The sequence below is a fragment of the Piliocolobus tephrosceles genome, chromosome 1 (assembly GCF_002776525.5).
Source record: "Piliocolobus tephrosceles isolate RC106 chromosome 1, ASM277652v3, whole genome shotgun sequence".
Classification (NCBI taxonomy): Eukaryota; Metazoa; Chordata; class Mammalia; order Primates; family Cercopithecidae; genus Piliocolobus; species Piliocolobus tephrosceles.
This window is the reverse complement of record NC_045434.1, coordinates 158,588,278-158,609,913: the sequence shown is the minus strand read 5'-3', so window position 1 is coordinate 158,609,913 and position 21,636 is coordinate 158,588,278. Positions and strand designations below refer to the sequence as shown.

The following is a 21,636-nucleotide window of genomic DNA, read 5'->3' as shown; positions in this document are numbered from 1 at the left end:
TGGTTGTTCTAAATCAATATTTATTTTTCTTTTATAATGTTTACATACAAGCATTTTCTTCCTAGAGGATTCCCCTCCCCATTCTTTTTCCCTCCTAAAGCAGAGATTTTGAAAGTTTTCACTGCATCTCTTGTGGGATATGTATAATATTTGGCAGATGATACTTTTAAATGACAATAACAATAGTTATTTTTCAGAGAGAGGAATCAAGATAGCCCTGTAAATTCAGTGTAGTTGTTAATTCTCTATATTCTTATTAATAAGATTCATTCATTTATTTATCAAATAGCTATCAAGGGCATTATATACTGGACATCAATTTAGGTGTTTAGGATACATTAGAGTTCAAAAAAGACAAAAATCCCTTCCCTCATCAACTTTCATTTTAGTGGGGGAAACAATACATAATAAACATAATAAATAGTAAATGACGTGGCATGTAGGAAAGTGATAAGTGTTATGGGAAAATCAGAGGGAAAAGGGGATAGTGAATGCTGAGGAAATGTGGGTTGCCATTGAGATGGAGTGGTTAGTATATGCTTCATTAGGAAGCTGTCATATGGATAAAGACTTTGAAAGAGATGTATGAGTTAGCAACTGCTACGTTAAAAACTACCCCAGAACTCAGTGGCTTAAAACAATTAAACATTTGTTCACTCATGAATCAGTGGATCTGTTAGTTCTTAGTCTGAGCCAGGCTTGTTTTTTCTCTGTAGGGCTTGCTCACACAGTTATGGTTAGCTACAGGTTAGCTGGTGGCTGGCTTTGCTAATCTTGGCTGGGTTCTCTCTCGTATATGAAGTCCCAGCTGGGATAACTTGACTCAGCTTCATATGATCTTTAATAATCCTTCAGTAAACTAGCCTGGACCTGTTCTCTTGGTATAACAGGGATCTGAAAACAAAACAAAACAAAAGCGGAAGCACAATAGAACCTCCTGAGGTCTGAGCTCAGAAGCAGCTTCTTGGATTTGTGGCTTGTTGCCTTTCATTATTTTTAGAAAATCCTCTGCCTTATTTCTTCAAATATTTCTTCTGCCCTCTTTCTTCTTCTTCCACTTGTGTGGTACCTGACATCTCTTCCTTTGCTCCACCACAGGTCAGCCAGTGTTTGCATCTCATCTCTCCTGGGAAAGATCTGTCTTTCCTTGGATTTTAAGCTTATAGTTGCCCTGTAACCCCAGCTCTGATGGGATCAAGAAAAGTTATGATGTTGTAGTTCATTAACTTTTTCTTATAGTTAGGAAAGGAGCAATATTCTCCCAACTCTCTGCTCCAGTAGAGGGTTTTGAGTAGAAGGCAGGACATAATCTGACTTATGTTTTAACAAGAGTGGTTAGGTTACTGTATTGAAAGTAGATGGAAGGATATGCAGGTGAAAGCAAGGAATCCAGCTGGGACATTATTGTAGAATTCTAGAAGAGGACTGGGAATGCTTTGAACCAGGATGTAGGTGGGAGAGGAGGTAGTAGAGATTCTGGGTATATTTTGAAGGCAGAACCATAGAATTTCCTAAGGATTGGTCTTGGTATGTGAGAGAAGAAAAGAGTTAAAGAAGATTCCAAGATTTTTGACCTGAGCAACTGGAAAGAATGAGTTACCATTAACTGAGATGGACAGCGTTTTAAAAAGAGATTAGGGAAGTTCAGTTTTGGAAACAGAAATCCAGGTAGAAATGTTAAATATACAGTTAGTTATATGGGTCTAACATTCAGAGGAAGGACCCTAAAGATATAAATTTTGGGGTTGTCAGCACATAGATGTCTGACATCTCTTCCTCCTGTGCTCAACCACAAGTAAGCCAGTGCTTATATCCTATTTCTTTCTGAAAAGTCTGTTTTTTCTTGCATATCAGGCTAATTGGTTGCCCTGCAACCTCAGCTTTTGATGAGTTCAAGAAAAGTTACAATATTTAGAAAGTAAGTATATGGAAAATGTTTCTCACTAGGTTGCTGTATTTAGGTTTGTGCCTTATTGCAAAAGCTATCATGTTTGCATATAAAAATGGAATATGGGCTGGGTGCGGTGGCTCACGCCTATAATCCCAACACTTTGGGAAGCCCAGGAAGGTGGATCATGAGGCCAGGAGATCGAGACCATCCTGGCCAACATGGTGAAACCCTATGTCTACTAAAAATACAAAAATTCGCTGGGTGTGGTGGCACACGCTTGTAGTCCCAGCTACTCGGGAGGCTGAAGCAGGAGAATCGCTTGAACTCTGGAGATGGAAGTTGCAGTGAGCCGAGCACACCACTGCACTCCAGCCTGGGTGACCAAGTGAGACTCTGTCTTGAAAAAAAAAAAAAAAAATGGAATATGTATTTCTAACGAAAATATCCAAGAAGAAACTAGTAACTTCTTTTTTATATAGGAAAGAATAGATAGTGATTGCTTATTTTAAGGTGTTTGGGCTTTTTTTTTTGTTTGTAGGAAAACCATCCCCTTGGTTATCCATTGATACTGCCTTGTATATTCTCAAGGAAAATGAGAGTCAAGCAAATCTACAGCTTGTGTGTTTTACTGAACTACGAAATAGAGAAGTATACATATTTATTTTCTAATGTTTAATTTTAAAATACAGTATGAACTGCAGTTTGGGGAAAGTATGTTTCTATATTTTATTTTTTAAGCTTTTATATACCTTCCAATTAAGGTATAAACAGCACTTAAACACTATAGATATTATGTTTTGAATTTAATCACATCAAATTAAATTAAATTAGTTAAAGTAAATATTTAATTTAATTATAAAGAAGTTTTTCTTGTTTGCTGTGATTTCTTAAGAATTAAGGATAGGAGCTGGGCATGGTGGCATGCACCTGAAGTCCCTGCTACTTGGGAAACTGAAGCAGGAAGATTACTTGAGCCAGGAGTTCAAAGCTGTATTATTCTATGATTGTGCCTGTGAATAGCCACTGCACTTCAGCCTGGGCAACATAACGAGACCCTGTCTCTAAAAAAAAAATTAAATAAAGAATTGAGGATTGGTTGGCAGTCTTGAGTCTTGGCTTATACCTTTTAAGTTGTATAATATTGTACCTTACTTTCATCTTTTCTAAACGCCCTGATGCCTCACATGTGAACATTTGATATACTCAATAAAAAAGGTTGATGCCAGTACATTTTTTTCCCTAAATGCAAGCAATTCAAGACTTTGGAAAAGCTGCTGTAGATGTTTGTCTTACTTATATTACTACTGCAAAACAGAAAAACTTTAAGATTACTATCAGGCTTGACTTATTTTATAGGGTTCAAAAATAGATTGATATGAAGAAATGCTTTTAAATGTTTTTATATGTTGCCCATGGGGTTGTTCTGATCTTTTCTAATTATGTATTTACTCAGAGGCCAAATATGTGAGGCTGATACATAAATGTGGCTATTTATTTTATGAGGACTACAAAATACATCTGCTACACAACAACAGAAATAATACTATTCAAGGGCTTACTGCAATATCATATTTAATCTTTATATAGGCTCAATGACAGACAGACATTTCCCTGATAGAATGTCATATAAAAGTTTTTATTGTAGGCTTCCTAACAGACAAGAATAGGCAAGAAACAAATAAAATTGGCTGAAGTTAATGTTTTGAATAAACTCTTCTTCAGAACTGACTACAAAGTAAGCATTGTCTAAAACAATATCTGTTTCCCCTTTGTTTTGGGTAAAAGTACTTTCTTATGGGATTGCATGTATGAAAAAATTAGTATGTAGCAAAACTATAATAAAATTTGCATGAGTTTCTATTTACCTCTTTATAGGCTTCTGTTTATCTGTAATATGTTATATTTACAAAGGATTTTTTATTTGTATTTATACTTTCACAATTATTTTCTTATAGATGAGTTTTGTGCCCATGAAAAAACTTTCCATTTGCCATCCACAGTGGCAATGCAAAGTTATATGTGGGCATGAGGAAGGATCATGGGATAATATATATTAGGAAGCCGTAAGATCTGGCTTTTCACTCATGAGTCCACATCTGGCCAATTTCAAAGGTTATGCTTTTCAAAGGATGGATTTGGTAAGCATTTAGTCTTTTTTGTTTTATTTAGACGGAGTCTCGCTCTGTCGCCAGGCTAGAGTGCAGTGGTGCAATCTTGGCTCACTGCAACCTCTACCTCCCAGGTTCAAGAGATTCTCCTGCCTCAGCTTCCCAAGTAGCTGGGACTACAGGCACGTGCCACCATGCCCAGCTAATTTTTGTATTTTTAGTAAAGACGGGGTTTCACCATGTCGGTTGGCCAGGATGGTCTCGATCTCCTGACCTCATGATCCGCCTGCCTTGGCCTCCCAAAGTGCTGGGATTATAGGCTTGAGCCACCATGCCTGGCCAACGTTTAGTCTTAAAAATGACTTTCAGTTATATTGGATTTCTTCTTGTATCAAAATAGGACATAAGAAGATTATGATTTCTCTGAGTTGGCAGGGCAGAAATAGAACTAAACTCAGAATTTAGATGAGCAGCTTTATTTTGTATATGAGTCTTCAGAATGACCTAAAATATACCTAAGTTGTTTTTTGTTTGTTTGTTTATTTATTTATTTAGAGTTGGGGTCTCACTTTGTCACCCAGGCTGGAGTGCAGTGATACAGTTCCCTGTAACTTTGAACTCCTGGGTGAAAATGATCTTCCTGCCTTCGCATCTCAAGTAGCTAGGACTACAGATGCATTATTATTATTGTTGTTGTTATTATTTTTAGAGATAGGATCTCACTATGTTGTCCAGGCTGGTCTCCAATTCCTAGCTTCAAGCAATCTTTCCACCTTGGCTTCCCAAAGTGCTGGGATGATAGGTATGAGCCACCATGTCTAGCCTTATACCTGGGTTTTAAAAGGAATTTTTGGACATAATACCTGAAAGGATTCTCTTGGGTTAGTCTGTGCTAAAGGGCACTTAGCTATTACACACAACTAAGAATTCCCTAGATTTAATATATTTAACAGAGACAGCTGCTAGCTTTTATAGGAAACCTTTGGGCTCCAAAAAGCTCTTAGGAAGTACATAGACAGATACCATTTGCTTTCTTTCTTTTTTTTTGTTTTTGAGACAGAGTCGCACGCTATCGAGTACAGTGGCACGATCTCGGCTCACTGCAACCTCCACCTCCGGGGTCGAGTGATTCTCCTGCCTCAGCCTCCGAAGTAGCTGGGATTATAGACGCCCACCACCATGCCCAGCTAATTTTTGTATTTTTAATAGAGGCGAGGTTTCACCATGTTGCCCAGGCTGGTCTCAAACTCCTGACATCAAATGATCCACCCACCTCAGCCTCCCAAAGTGCTGGGATTACAGGTGTGAACCACCATGCCCAGCCTGCTTTCTTTTATAGAACTGGAGAATAAAATGTTTTCCTATACAGATATTCTGGTACTCATGATAAATATCCAACATTTGATAGGAAACAGAATTTCATATAAAGCTGATTTATTTGGGATTCTGCATCTTTTTTTATAGTCCATATTACATTAAAAAAAGTAAAATTCCAGTGCTTTCATCCACATAATTGAACTCTTACAAATGTGGTTAATTTATACAATAGTGAACCATTTCAAAATATATTTAATTTTTATTTTATGTCATTGAAATCTGATTTAGAAATCATATATTTATATTTGAATCAAATTAGGAAACCATAATCTATAATATTATTACTTTTTTTTTAAAGGAGCTCAGTGTTCGCATTAAAAAATTACCCTATGATTTATCTTTGCTTTCTGTTGAGGGTATTTGCATCACAGATAATTTTGAAGATTATTGGGGAAGATTTAGAAGATATATAACTTACCTGTTACAGTTTTAGGCATTTGTTTCAAAAATATATAAAGGACTCCTATATCTAGTGATCTCATAATGGGATTACCATTAATAAAAAGAATTTGAAACTTGTAAAAAGATTGATAGAACTATAATAGATTTTGTAAATATTGATTTAAAAATTATTTCTACTGTGTCCCTTTCAGAAGAAATATTAAAAGCTTTAAATTAAAAGATGAAAAGATTAAGACTGATGATTGTTTTGTTTCATTGTTTTGAGAAAAGGTGTTTGGATGGACTGGTGAACTAGGACCTGGAATTTACTGGTTAATTCCTTCCACAACTGGCTGTAGGCTGAGGAAAAAAATAAAACCAGTAACAGATGAAGCCCAACTTGTATACAGAGATGAAACAGGGAAATTATTCCTTACAAAGGAATTTAAGTAAGTTTTGTTTATTAATGTTAGAATTATAACATCTAGGCTGGATAGATATTAATAGCCTGTGTTACTCCCTTTCCTTTGGCCAGCTCCCACCCCCATCCTCAGATTCTAATTCACCAATTCAACTCTTGTGACAAGCTGTATGAACTTGGAGTATGTTCTGCTGAGTTAAATAAGCCAGGCACAGAAGGATAAATACTGTATGATCTCACTTATATGTGGGAACTTTATTATTATTATTTTTAATAGAGACAGAGTTTTGCTTTGTTGTTACCCAGGCTGGAGTACACTGGCACAATCATAGCTCACTGTAGCCTCAGACTCTGGGGCTCAGGTGATCCTCCCACCTCAGCCTCCTGAGTAGCAGTAGCTGGGATTACAGGTGCTTGCCAGCATACCTGGCTAATTTTTTTAAAAGAGATGGAAGTCTTGCTATCATGTTGCCCAGGGTGGTCTCAAACTCCTGGCCTCAAGCGAGCATCCTGCCTCAGCCTTTCAAAGTGCTGGTATTGTAGGTGTGAGCCACCACACCCAGCCTTATATGTGTGATCTTACAAAGTCAAACCCATAGAAACAGAGAGTAGAAGAGTGGTTATAGCAGCTGGGAGTGGTGGGGGGGTTGGGGACAGGTTGGTGAAAGGATACAAAATTTCAGTTTGATAAGAGGAATAAGTTCAGGAGATCTGCTGAGAATATGGTGATTGTAGTTATATATTGTATCCTTGAAAATTGCTAAGAGAATAGATATTAAATGTTCCCACTAGAAAAAAGGATGATAAATATGTGAGATAATGGATATGTTAATTAGCTTGATTTAGTCATTCCACAATGTATACATATATCAAAAAATCACATTGTACACCATAAATACATATATCAAAACAAAACAACTCATCCTCTAAGCATCTGAAAATGTTCTTCCATTTGCAGATCTGGGATTGTCATTTACTTCTGGGTTCCACACATTTGGCAAGTCAACTTCAGTCAGACATCTACCAATTTCTCCCTATAGGTAGAGAGGAAGAAGAAAGTAGATTGGAGAAGGGAAAAAAGAAGGGAACTACTACTATTCATTGAGTTCTTACTATGCATTGAGATACTGCGGTTGCTCTAGAAGCTTTTTTATCTCATGTAATACTGAGCCAAAACTGTATTTGGATACATTAACTTTAGTTTAAAGAAATTGTATAACATTCCTTTTGAATGTTATCCTTATAGAACCCTTCTTCAGTGTAGTTGCCTTAGTGACAAGAAATAACTAGCTATTTTTATAATTTTAGATCTACTTTATCAGATATATTTGAAGTAATTGATTTAGATGGAAATGGTCTTCTTAGCCTTGAAGAATATAATTTTTTTGAATTAAGAACAAGTGGTGAGAAATGTGATGAAGATGCTTGGGCTGTCTGCAGAGGTAAGCACTTTTCTTAACAGATGTATAAAAAAATATATATATAGCACATTTTCATCTCTAAGAAATAAGTAGTCAAACTTCTCCATGAAATATTATTATAGCATTTAGGACTGTTTGAAAATAGTAGCATTGTTTGTAAATGCTAACATTTATTTTTCTTAAATTGGTAGTTGGTATAATACTCAAGTTAAAAGAAAGTGTGAATTACTTAATCATAATTTCAGTTTTGAGCCTCTACTCTTTGGGGTTTAGAAAACAAAAAACTTGTCCTTGCGCTTGATACCACTGGGCCTGAGTGGTCAAGAGTCACAAACTGTGACCAGGAGAGGGCAGCAAAAAGCCAAAAAGCTAGAGTTTTACTTACAAATTAAAGTTTCCAGGAAGTTGTTTATATTATACATGTTAAAAATTCTTCAATGCTTTTCGTATTTGAGTTGAATTTAAAAAGTCCATCTACGGAAATATTGAAGCCAAAATGCCAAGGTGGACAAAGAAAATCACTGAGAATGAGGCAAAGTCAATTATCACTTAGAAGGAGTCTGAGAAGACATACTTGCATATTTAAGCCAAAGACTGCAAGTTCAGAGGGAAAGCCAAAAAGCCATAGCCAACTATAGATCACAGAACAAGAGGTATGAGGAGACCAGAATGCAGTCAGGAGAGATTAACTCACGTATGCTTTCACTGGGATAGTAATGTGTGGATCTTAAAATGGTCTAAGCTTGGCAAAGTGAGCCAGGTTGGGAGTCTGTTTACCTAGACAGCAAGTAGGGTAGAAGTATATTATTTATATAAAGGAATCTTTCAGTATTTCTCTTTTAGCTGAAAGTTAATATAATAACAATACATGTATATGGATTTAAAATATTAAACTTTGATTAATAAAATTCATAATATACATAAGAGTATTATCTATAGGAAGATGTAATTATCTTGTAACTTTAATGATATAATCTTTTAATGGCACTAGAGAACATTCTATAAGAGTGAATTTGTGGCTTTCTGATGGTAAAGTTGGTGATAAGTGAAATTCTAATTTAAAAATTTAGTTAAATTGGCAGAGTTGACGGTTAACATTTTTTGAGAGCTTACCATCTACCATGTACCAGCTGCTGCTCTATGCACTTCTACACGCCAACTCTATGGAGTAGTACTTTATTATTCTCACTTTATAAATCAGGAAATAGAATTAGAGGCTAAGTAACTTGACCAAGGCTACACAGCAAGAAAGTTTCGCAAATAGTCAGGCTCCAGAACTTTGAACTCCATGCTATCGAAAAGTCTCCAAGGGTTATTGACTTAGAAAATGATTTGGAGGAATGTTTACTTTACAAACAATAATACTGCAAAGAAATGAGAGCTTTTAAAGTTTTAATGTTTCCCCTGAATAATAAGAAAATGTACTGTTTATCTGTAAGATTATTTTAATAAACTTTTTTTACACTTAAAGATGCTTTTATTTTACTTTGTTTATTAATAAACTTTATTTTTAGAGCAATTTTAGGTTTACAGAAAAACATAGGCTGGGTGCTGTGTCTCATGCTTATAATCCTAGCACTCTGGTAGGCTAAGGTGGGAGGATTACTTGAGGCCAGGATTTCAAGACCAGCCTAGACAACAGAACAAATTGTCTCTTAAAAAAAAAAAACAAAAAACATTGGCCTGTAATCCCAGGATTTTTTGAGTCTGGGGTGGGTGGATCACTTGAGGTCAGTAGTTCAAGACCAGCTTGGCCAACATGGTGAAACCCCACCTGTACTAAAAATACAAAAATTATCCAAGTGTGGTGGCAGGTACCTGTAATCCCAGCTACTTGGGAGGCTGAGGCAGGAGAATCACTTGAGCTTGGGAGGTGGAGGTTGTAGTGAACCGATATCATGCCACTGCACTCCAGCCTGGGTGACAGAGTAAGACTCTGTCTCAAAAAAAAAAAAAAAAGAAAAGAAATATATCCATATGTTCCTCCTCACCCTCACCCACAAGTTTTCCCTATTATTCACATCTTGCATTTGTATGGTACCTTTGTTACAATTGATGAGTGAATATTGATACATAATCATTAACTAAAGTTCCTAGTTTACATTAGGTTCACGCTTTTTGTTCATTTAAGATAGAGTTGCTCTGTTAGCCAGGATAGAGTGCAGTGGTACGATCTCGACTCACTGCAACCCCTGCCTCTGGGCTCAAGTGATCCTCTCACCTTAGCCTCCTGAGTAGCTAGGACTACAGGTGTGTGCCACCACACCCGGCTAATTTTTGTATTTTTTTGTTGAGATGAGTTTCACCATGTTGCCCAGGCTGGTCTCAAACCCCTGGAGGGTTCACTCTTGTCTTGTACAGGTCTATGGATTTAGACAAATATATAATGTCATGTATCCACCATTACAATATCATACACAAAGGACTATCCTTTCTCCATTGAATTGCCTTTGCTCCTTTGTCAAGTATCAGTTGAATATATTTGTGTCAGTCTATTTCTGGGCTCTCTATTCTGTTCCATTGATGTATTCATCATTCTTCACCATTACCACACTATCTTGATTATTGTAGCTTTATAGTAAGTCTTGGAGTCAAGTGTTAATAAATCTTTAAAAAATTAATGAGGATTGAGAATTTTAAGTTTTAAAAGGTAGATTAGTTTTTGATAGTCTCTCTAGTACAGTATCTAGATACGTTTTTTAATGTATTTGTATTATATATCAAATAATTTTTTTCATCTTGCTTTTCTACATAGTAGCTCTAACCTCGATTTTTGTGGTTACTGTTTCTCTTCACGATTGAATGTAATCTGCATTTATTTTTTTCCCCTTGAAAAACATGAATAACTTTCAACTCTAAACTTTTTTTTTTTTTTTTTTTGAGACAGTCTTGCTCTGTCATCTAGGCTGTAGTACAGTGGCACAGTCTCAGCTTACTGCAACCTCCGCCTTCCGGGCTCAAGTGATTTTCTGCCTTAGCCTCCCGAGTAGCTGGGACTACAGGTGTGTGCCAGCACGCTGGGCTAATTTAATTTTTTGTATTTTTATTAGAGACGGGGTTTTGCCATGTTGACCAGGCTGGTCTCGAACTCCTGAGCTCAGGTGATCCGCCTGCCTCAGCCTCCCAAAGTGCTGGAATTATAGGCATGAGTCACCGCGCCCAGCTTCTAAATGTTTTAAGCTACTAAATCAGTCAGTCAGTTTTAGACAGTTATGTCTCTGCTGCTTTTCTCACAATAATGCATACAAAAGAGATGCTATCTCAAATAAGAGTACCCATTTCCCTTGGGTATATTATAGATGAGAGTTGGGAAATAAAATCTTCCCTGTTGTAGGATAGCTAATAAAATATCCATAATAAATAACTACTTATTATCCATCTTATAGACAAATTCAGGAATTATGCATGTCTAGATACTTCTAGGTAAATTTAGTTTTGTTCATAAATAGTGTTAAAATGGGCATAGACTTACCTGGGAAAATGTGGTTGATTCATGGATTCCAAAGTGCTCCCCATCATCTATCTGTCTTTCAAGACTCAGGGACAATTTAGCTAAAATTAGAGGAATCAGGCATATAGTAATCTCCTTAAATATGACACTATTTATGTCTTTCTTTCTGAAACTCTAGTAGTTTGGGGAGTATTATATCAAATTCATCCATTTTCTGCTTCCTTTAAGTGGCAAATACATATGAAGCATTTTATATAACAATGTATGCTCTAAATAGGCAGGCAGATTGGAATTTATCCAGAAATATTACAGTTTCCTCTAATTTTAGAATATATTTGCACTATTTATAATTTCAGGATTTGTTGAAAAATGAAATTGTGTGCTATGACGTATCTATGCTGAGTTATGTTTTGAGCCATTTTTATTCCACTTTTATACTGCTCATAGATTCATAGGCCTCTTTTAAAATAAATATCTATGAATAATATATCATAGACATTTTATTAAAGTTATGAATTTTTAAATTATGTGAGAAAAAACTTTTGGTTGTTTAAACAGAGAATTTTGATACAAAGAGGAATGAACTAACAAGACAAGGATTTATGGATTTGAATCTAATGGAAGCTAATGATCGAGAAGGAGATCCTTGTGACCTTTGGGTAACTCTACACTCTATGGGCTACAATAAAGCTCTGGAGTTGACAGAGGTAAAGTATTCTTAAAGTTTTGCCAGTGGGTTTAGTGTACATAATATTTGACCTTGTGAACATTTTCCTGACATATAACTTTTGAATTGGGCACCCACATCTTTGAACTTTAGTATATGAATGAATCCTGGGTGCAACAACATATTTCTGTTAGTTTATACAAGTTCTTGTTCTCACCTGAAATTTAGTTACTGCCAACATTAAAATAATTCAAAGACAAAAGAGTTTAAACACATAATATGCAAGAAAAAAATTGGTATAAAAAAATTAAAATTGGAAAAGGCAATTTGAGTTACTAAAGTCTCATTTATATAGGGAAACGATTTGTCTTAACAGTGTAAAGGCTCTCTTAGAATAAGGAGAATGTATCTGTATTACACCTTGGATTTCTGACCTTTTATAAAGGGTACTTTTGGGGTTAATATTTGTAAAATACTTGGAACAGTGGCTGGCTCATACAAAGCACTGTGTATGTATCAGCTATCATCATCATTATCATTAACATGATAGGTATAGAAGTTGAATAGGACTCATAATAAATCATAGGGGTAATAAAAATTTAAAAATTAGGCCTTCCTTAAATTATATATATATATATATTTTTTTTCTTTCATGCAACAAATATTTATTGAACATATTTTTTTTTGTAATTTGAGACAAGGTCTTACTCTGTCACCCTAGCTGGAGTATAGTGGCACAATCATAGCTCACTGCAGCGTCGACCTCCTGGGCTCAAGTGAGCCTCCTGCCTCAGCCTTCTGAGTAGTTAGGACTACAGATGCATGCCCCCATGCCCAGCTAATTTTTTAACTTTTTTTTTTTTTTTAGACATGGGGATCTCACTGTTTTACCCAGGCTAATTTCTATATTTATATGTCAGATTTAAAATATAGAATTTAAGAGTTTCCGTTTCAGGCCACAAGTTAGATAACAATACATTTGTTTATACTCTTAAAATTAAAAATAGTGGGCCGGGCACGGTGACTCAAGCCTGTAATCCCAGCACTTTGGGAGGCCAAGGCGGGCAGATCACGAGGTCAGGAGATCGAGACCATCCTGGCTAACATGGTGAAACCCCGTCTCTACTAAAAAAAAAAATACAAAAAACTAGCCGGGCGAGGTGGCGGGCGCCTGTAGTCCCAGCTACTCGGGAGGCTGAAGCAGGAGAATGGCGTAAACCCGGGAGGCGGAGCTTGCAGTGAGCTGAGATCCGGCCACCGCACTCCAGCCTGGGCGACAGAGCGAGACTCTGTCTCAAAAAAATAAAATAAAATAAAAATAAAAATAGTGTTTGTCCTTTTTCTGTACTTGAATCAACTTAGGAGAGCAATACTAACGTTGACAAATTTTGTTTTTAGATACATTTAGACTTTGGTTTAATTCCTAGTTTTGACATCATTCAAAACCTTCATTAACCTGTTCTCTGAGAGGTTCTCTATTGTTTCCCCACTTTTAGAAATAGGAGGTGAATAGTTACAGTAACTATTTATATCCTACTTTAGCCTAACAATCAGTGACTCCCACATTTTAACCATGTGTAAAATCAGTATCTAATCTATGAACAATATTGATTGTGCTACCCATGTTGTTGCTTAATAGGGAAATTAGTTAAGAGCAATTTAACACTTTTTACTGCAGTTACTGATGTCATTTACCTTTGAAACTATAAGCAAGAAGGATTTCTGAGCTAACAATTTAATTTAAATTTTATTTATTTATTGAGTAGGTAATATATTTGTATCATTTAAATTCAAAAGGTAAAAAAAAATACAGTATACATTGGAAAGTATCAATAGATGATGATCAGACTGCCACTCAGGAACTGAAATAAAAAGACAAAACTGAATTGATTGCTTACTATAAAGGAGAGCTGTGCTGGTCAGGCACAGTCTCCCCACTAAGAGCAGAATGCTCACTTATATAGGGTTTGGGGGAGGCATGGAATTCAAGGATTGCCTGGCTTTTAGAGGCGTAAATGAGTTAATAGTATCTGCGGAAGCATGGTTACTTGGATGAGACTGTTGATTGGTTGGCACTCAGCAGTGTATTTACGCATGTGAATCCATCTCTGATTGCCTGAGTTTCAAAAGTGAGGAGCTGATACTGGTTGCCTAACATAAGTGTGTTAATTGAAGTAGAGCTGTTCCTGATCAGTTGAACAGATTAAAAATCTTTTTTCTTACTAAATTTCTTTATTGTTTCTCATTAAATTCTTATTACTTATTTCTTTATTTTTCCTTATTAAATTCTCTAATTTAGGCTGTAGAATTACAGATTACACATTCACTGTATCAGCCTATCACTGTATCAGCCTATGACGATCCTCTGTTAAAGAGCAATGTAACTTCTTTATAAGGTCATTGCCTCTTTATCACTGTAACTGAATAGTTGCTCTTTTACTGAATTTGATAGGTAAAACTTACATGTTTAGTTTTGCCCTTTTTTTTTCTTTTCTGTTTTCCTTTTTAAAATAGAATTTCATGATACTAATTTCTTTCTAGATTCAGAACTGGGAGAATTTACTTTCTTTTTTAGAGTTTAAGCACTACATAACTTTCTATTTCCCTTTCGTATGGTTAACAGGTAGTTGAGAGCTAAATATTGTGCTAAATTTAAGTAGCATCCCATAATCTAGGTTTTATTATTACAGTCTTCCCCATCTTCCTTATCACATATATTGTTAATAGTTTTACAATGAATAATTTACAGTTAATAGTTTTCTTGCTTGTTGTTTGCTTCCTATATTAAGTTAGTAGGATAAAGAAAATAAGTAAATAAAAGACCAAGCCCATGAAAAGAAAAAATAATAAAACTATAGGGCAACTCTTTTAGAGGTGATAAAATTTTAATTTAAAAATTTTAGAATGTACAAAAATCACTAGTATTCCTTTATACCCACAATAGTCAAGTTGAGAGCCAAATCACAAAAGAACTCCCATTCACAATTGCCACAAAAAGAATAAAACACCTAGGAGTACAGTGAACAAGGGGGGCCAGGAATCTCTACAAGGAGAACTACAAACTACTGCTCAAAGAAATCAGAGATGACACAAACAAATGGACAAATGTTCGATGCTCATGGATAGGAAGAATCAATATCATTAAAATGGCCATACTGCCCAAAGCAATTTATAGATTCAATGATATTCCCACGAAACTACCATTGGCATTCTTTACAGAACTAGAAAAAAGTATTTTAAAATTCATATGGAACCAAAAAAGAGCCTGAATAGCCAAGGCAATCCTAAGCAAAAAGAACAAAGCTGGAGGCATCACACTACCTAATTTCAAACTATACTACAGGGCTGCAGTAACCAAAACAGCATGGTACTGGTACAAGAACAAACATATAGATCAATGGAACAGAATAGAGCATTCAGAAATAAGACTGCACACCTACACCTGTTTGATCTTTGACAAACCTGACAAAAACAAACAATGGGGAAAGGATTCTCTGTTCAATAAATGGTGCTGAGATAACTGGCTAGCCATATGCAGAAGATAGAAACTGGACCCTTTTCTTACACCGTATACAAAAGTTAACTCAAGATGGATTAAAGACTGAAATGTAAAACCCAAAAGTGTAAAAACTCTGGGAGACAACCTAGGCAATACCATTTAAGACATAGCCATGGGGAAAGATTTCATGGTGAAGATGCCATAAGCAATTGCAACAAAAGCAAAAATTGATAAATGGGATCTAATTAAAGAGCTGTGCAGCAAAAGAAACTATCAACAAATAGACAACCTACAGAATGGGAGAAAATTTTTGCAAACTATGCATCTGACAAAGGTCTAATATTCAATATCTATAAAGAACTTCAACAAATTTACAAGAAAAAAAAATTCCATTAAAAAGTGGGCAAATGAACAGACACTTCAAACGAAGATATACATGCAGCCAACAATCATGTGAAAAAAAGTTCGACATCACTGATCATTAGAGAAATGCAAATCAAAACCACAATGAAATACCATTTCACACCAGTCCGAATGGCTATTATTAAAAGGTCAAAAAACAAAAGGTGCTGGTGAGATTGTGGAGAAAAAGGAATGCTTATACACTGTTGATGTGAGTGTACATGAGTTCAACCATTGTGGAAGACAGTGTGGTGATTCCTCAAAGACCTAAAGACAAATACCATTCAACCCAGCAATCCTATTACTGGATATACACCTAAAGGAATAGAAATTGTTTTATAAAGACACATACACATGTATGTTCATTGCAGCACTATTCACAATGGCAAAGACATGAAATTAATCTAAATGCCCATCAGTGGAAAACAGGATAAAGAAAATGTGGTAAATATACACCACGGGATACTATGCAGCCATAAAAAAGAATGAGGTCATGTCCTTTGCAGGGACATGGATGGAGCTGGAAGCCATTATTCTTAGCAAACTAATGCAGGAACTGAAAACCAAATGTGACATGTTCTCATTTATAAGTGGGAGCTAAATGATGAGAACACATGGACACATAGAGGGGAACAACACACACTAGGGCCTATCAGAGGGTGAAGAGTATGAGGAGGGAGAGGATCAGGAAAAATAACGAATGGGTACTAGGCTTAATACCTGGGTGATGAAATAATCTGTACAACAAACTCCTATGACACATGTTTACCTGTGTAACAAATCTGCACATGTACCCCTGAACTTAAAAGTGTAAAAAAAAAAAAAAAAAAAATTAGAGAATATGTTTTAACATGGACCTTTTAAGATGTTTTACTTTCAGTGAATATTCAAATATTGATCCTCTTTGCTTGAATAAAACTGATAGCCATGACTTAAAAAATGGCAGAATATTACCATAATTTACTAGTACTGAACAAATAAATTAAACCTTTCAAAATGTCATACTCGTAATTATTGTAAATAATCTTTAAAAATTTTTACAGAGGTGATGTGTATGAAAAATAAACCCAGGTCTTCGTTTTAGTGCAATGATTTTTCATTCTACTATTTCTCTTAAAAAGGCAAATTTATTATTGCCAAAGGTTGAAGTGATTAAAATATTTTTAAAAACAAAAATTTCTGTTTATGGTCTACTAAAATTAACTTCAGACTTCTTTCTTTTATTTCCTTAAAAGATGACCACCAATTTGTGAATTTATTCAGTTATTCAACAAATACTTATTGAATACCTACTATGTGATAACTACAGGAAAGAGGCACTGAGGATACAAAGATGAATAAAATAGTCAAAGGTCCTGCCCTTATGAAATTTATATTACACGAAGGAGAATGATTAATTAATTAAAATTATATCGGCCAGGCGCAGTGGCTCACGCCTGTAATCCCAGCACTTTGGGAGGCCGAGGCAGGTGGATCATCTGAGGTCAGGAGTTCAAGACCAGCCTGGCCAACATGGTGAAACCTTGTCTCTACTAAAAATACAAAAATTAGCCGGATGTGGTGGCGGGCACCTGTAATCTCAGCTACTCGGGAGGCTGAGGCAGGAGAATCACTTGAACCCGGGAGGCAGAAGTTGCAGTGAGCCAGGACCACACCACTGCACTGCAGCCTGGGCGACAAGAACAAAACTCCATCTCAAAAAAAAAAAAAAAAAATATTTCAAAGGTGTTCTGAAACAACTCAAAGGCTGAAGTAGAGAACAGAAAACAGTGGGGGAGTGAGGGAGATTGAGGTGGCCAGAGCAGATCCCTCTGCAGAGGTGGCACTTAAGCTTTAACCTGAAGCGGGAGGACAAGGTACCCATGTGAAAATGCATGAGGATAATCTTCCAAGTGGAGAGAACACTATGTATGAAGGGCTTCATTTGCTCTAGGATCTGTAAGATCAGGATAGCTGATGCATAGAGACACAGGAGACCAGGTTGGATGGAGAGGCAAAGGCTCTTTACCACATTGGCTTTTTACCACATTATAGGCTGTGTAAAAAGACTAAGGTAGATACTAGAAAAATTTCATTCCGAATGCAGAAAATATTTTCAGGTCTCATATTTTAAAGGTGTTTATAGATTAAACATTTAGTCAGTGCTCTGTGTCCATGCAGTAAGCTTCGATTGTAAATGTAATAATTTATTTAGAACCCTTTGATGAATTCTTTCTGTAGCCCTCACCTTAGAAAAGATAATTAAATAACATGGTATTTGTTAGCATTGAACCAAATGGAGAGATGGTATTATGGCTTAAAGAAGGTAATGTATTACTGATTTGCTAGAGGTTATTCTTTTCTCTTCTATGAACATTATCAGTTAATATGCTATTAAAAAGTCAGGATTTCATGCTTGCTTATTACTCAATTCATAGTACTAAAATTTTCCTCTAAAAGTATATTAGAAGGACAAGCTGGAAGGTGTAGCATATCTTCTTATATGGTAACATATTAATAATTTATTTAAAATTCTGTCAAAAGGCTAAAACAAGATTTTTTTTTTCCTATCAGGCATGTCCATTTGTCATTGATATCTATGCAGAAAAATGCAAGCCAAAAATTAAAGCTGTCCATATGGAGGCATGCAGTGGACAACTTGAGAAGGCCATTTGTAAATCTGTTCTTAGCAAGGGTGATGCCAAAGTAATGGATGGCTATGAAAATATAATCGTGCATACTTACAGTTGTGACACCTGGATAACGTCAGTTATTGAAAACAAGGTATCAATTATGAGGTAGTTTTCCTCATTTTGCTATAAAGCTTACTAATATATTTCATCTTATTCCTTACTCTATTCCTACGTGGTAATTAAGTATCCCATCACATTTATAATGTTTATAATGTATAATTATTTTTTCTCCTCAGGTTTCTAACTCAAACTGGGAGTGATAATTTTTATATGGTTTTTAAAGGTTTCTAATTTTTTTCTCTTAAAATATTAGGAAAATTAAACATTTGGATATCAATGTGAATAGAGCACAATCTGGATACAAAGTATTTTATTTAGTTTGTTCCTAAACATTTTTACATATACATAGCTATTTAAATAATAGATATCATGTTTTAAAGAAATATTATAAACAAAGAAAAAAATTTCAACCCAGCTTTTTACACTAACATTGCAGAGATCCTATAGATTATCATTATTTAATCTAACTAAATGTATTCTATTGTCCAAGACCTACTTTCATCAAGCTGATTATTTCTACCTTTGGCTCTCTTCCCTGCTATTAATACTATTGATATTACAGGTCAAGAGAATAAGAGCATAAATTCTTAGTCAGAAATATCCAGTTCTCTAGAAATTATAAATTTTCATGAAACTTTATATAAGATGGCTAGGTGCTCAGTACTGTTGACTTATTTCTTTTAGGTCCTAGGTGAGCCATATTTTTATGCCTGCCATAAACTTCTTAAAATACTTAAAATTTGGCGGCATTTTTAGTCAACCTGAGAATATATTATGTAACTATTTTAGTCACAGTAGAAGCCACCAGAAAATGTAAAACTTGATCTCTGTGTTCAAGGAGTTTATGCCCTATAATTGGAAAGACAAAATTAATACTCTCTAAAGACATCAGAGAATAATTAAACGTTACATAATGTAATACTGTTTGTGTGTGTGATAGGAGTTTCATTCTGTTTCTCTTGTAGTTGTTAATTTGAACCAGAGAAGTTGGGGAAGGATTTGTTATGAGGGGGAAGGGAACTGTGATATGGGATTCGAGCATTGAAGGAGACTAGGATTTAGATATGCAGACAGATAGCCTTTAGAGGCAGGGGAAACAGTGTAAGGAGAAATAAGGGGAAGGGTATATATGAAGTATAAAGGAAAGAGTGAGAATATCTGCTTTGCAGAAATGGACAGCTTTATTTGAAGTAGGATTAGGAGGTAAATAACATACAGAATGGATCTAAATTATATGTTATCTTGAAAACGAGATAGAGGAGTTTAGACTTGATTAACTAAGCTTGGGTCCCTACCTAGTAGATTACAGTTTTCAAATGGACCAGTCATGCCTGAGAGGGGGATTCCCAAAATCCATCATGGTTCCCTTTCTGCCCTCTATATTTTATTAGGGTTAAAAAGGTGAAGGAAGTCACTACCTTACCCCAACTCCTCTGTTCTGCTATCAACTATTAGTTCTCAATTCTCTGCCTCTGTTTTCCTCAAGGAAAATTCAACTCTCTTCACCAAAATGTGATAATAATGCTAACATTTTAGACCTTATCGTGTGCCAGGCATTTACATATATTAGAGCATTTACTTCTCACAACAACCCTAAGCACAGAGCAGTAAAATAACTGGCAAATGATTACACAGCTAAGTAGTAGAAGAGTTGAGAAATAAATTCGTATAGTCTAACATTATACTACCCCCTTAGTAGTCATTAGGGTATGATTGCAGATTCTTAGTAGGGGAATAGTTTGATTCCTGCATATTTCCCATTTATCAGTATCATTCTGCTTTCCCTTGTTCCCTGTCCATCCTAGAGGCCATTGTCTATTATCTCAGTTGTCACTTCTTCCATAAAGTCTTCCTTGAAACCCCAGTCCGAGCTAATGTTCATCTTCTGTGTTTCTATAGATCCTTCTAAATACCTCTATTACAAGACTCAGCAGTGTTCTGTAATTGGCATTTTATTTGTCTGTCTCCCCTAGAGTGTGAGCTAGGAGTCAGTAATTCTATCTTTTATCTCAGTGCACCTAGATTCTAAAACAATGCCCGATACAAAGTTGATAATAAATATATTTATATATTGTGAATGAAGGAGTAAAAAGATGTTTTAGACACATTAGTTGGAAGGTAGTATTAAAATGAATGGCAGTTGAAAAAACTAGAGATAACAAAAGAAACAGAGACTATTGCTATCCTAAGTCAAGGATGAAACAATGTGACCCCAGTATCCATAATACCCTGGGAATGAAGATTAAAAGGTGAGTAAATTTAAGTCACATTTGAAAGAAAAAATTTATATAAATGGTGACAAATTGGAAAGAAATGAGAAAAAGTAACAGAAACAAAGTTGAAAGAAGCAGCCAAATTGTATAAATTTGTAGTGCACTATATGATGTTAAAACAGAATTTCAGGGTTTATTCTGAGGCTTATATTTGTCTGTAATTAAAGAAAGGACTAGCAACTTATGAAACCTTTTTTTTTTTTATAGTCAGATGAGAAAGTGATTATTCACATCAACAATGAGCTAAGTAAAAACTGCGTAAACAACAGAGGACTCAACATATTTGCGGTAGAAGTGGGACCCAAATCTACAATGGTAATGTATTATTTTCTAATTAAAGCCTTTTGTTTTATGTCTTTTATGTCTTTGAAAAAAATTTGCTATTAATGCTATGAGTAAACATGTAGATATAAAATGGAGTGGAAATTATTTTAAGTATGATATTTGTATCAGTATCATTCTATACTCAGAGACAGGAGACTTTGGTTCTAATCCAGTTCCGTCACTGTTTGTTTGAGTGACTGTGGGAAGTTCATTCACTTCTATGTTCCAGTCTCTTTAAATGTAAAATTAAGATAATATCACTAGGCTGGACGCAGTGGCTCACGCCTGTAATCCCAGCACTTTGGGAGGCTGAGGCGGGTGGGTCACCTGAGGTCAGGAGTTCGTGACCAGCCTGGCCAACATGGTGAAACCCCATCTCTACAAAAATACAAAAATTAGCCAGGCGTGGTGGCAGACGCCTGTAATCCCAGCTACTCAGGAGACTGAGGCAGGAGAATCGCTTGAACCTGGGAGGTGGAGGTTGCAGTGAGCCGAGATCACGCCATTGCACTCCAGCCTGGGCAACAAGAGTAAGACTCCGTCTCAAAAAAAAAAAAAAAAAAAAAGATAATATCACTAGTTTTATGTACTTCACAAAGTTAATGTAAAGATAAAAATAAAATGATGTACATGAAAGTAGTATTTTACATCATATAGAAATGTAAAGTATTAATAGTAATAAGAATTTT

General features: G+C 35.5%; 1 protein-coding gene across 4 annotated transcripts in view; it reads left to right on the top strand.

Moving 5' to 3' along the window:
- The window catches only part of EFCAB7 (EF-hand calcium binding domain 7), a 46,956-nt gene that overhangs the window by 24,446 nt on the left and 874 nt on the right, over positions 1 to 21,636 (top strand). For all 4 annotated transcript variants that reach the window (XM_023210385.1, XM_023210392.2, XM_023210397.1 and 1 more), the window contains 6 exons: positions 2,430 to 2,539; positions 6,049 to 6,206; positions 7,487 to 7,620; positions 11,609 to 11,757; positions 18,172 to 18,381; positions 20,831 to 20,938. In XM_023210385.1, the coding sequence (XP_023066153.1) occupies positions 2,430 to 2,539; positions 6,049 to 6,206; positions 7,487 to 7,620; positions 11,609 to 11,757; positions 18,172 to 18,381; positions 20,831 to 20,938 (869 nt within the window). The remainder of the gene's footprint in view (positions 1 to 2,429; positions 2,540 to 6,048; positions 6,207 to 7,486; positions 7,621 to 11,608; positions 11,758 to 18,171; positions 18,382 to 20,830; positions 20,939 to 21,636) is intronic.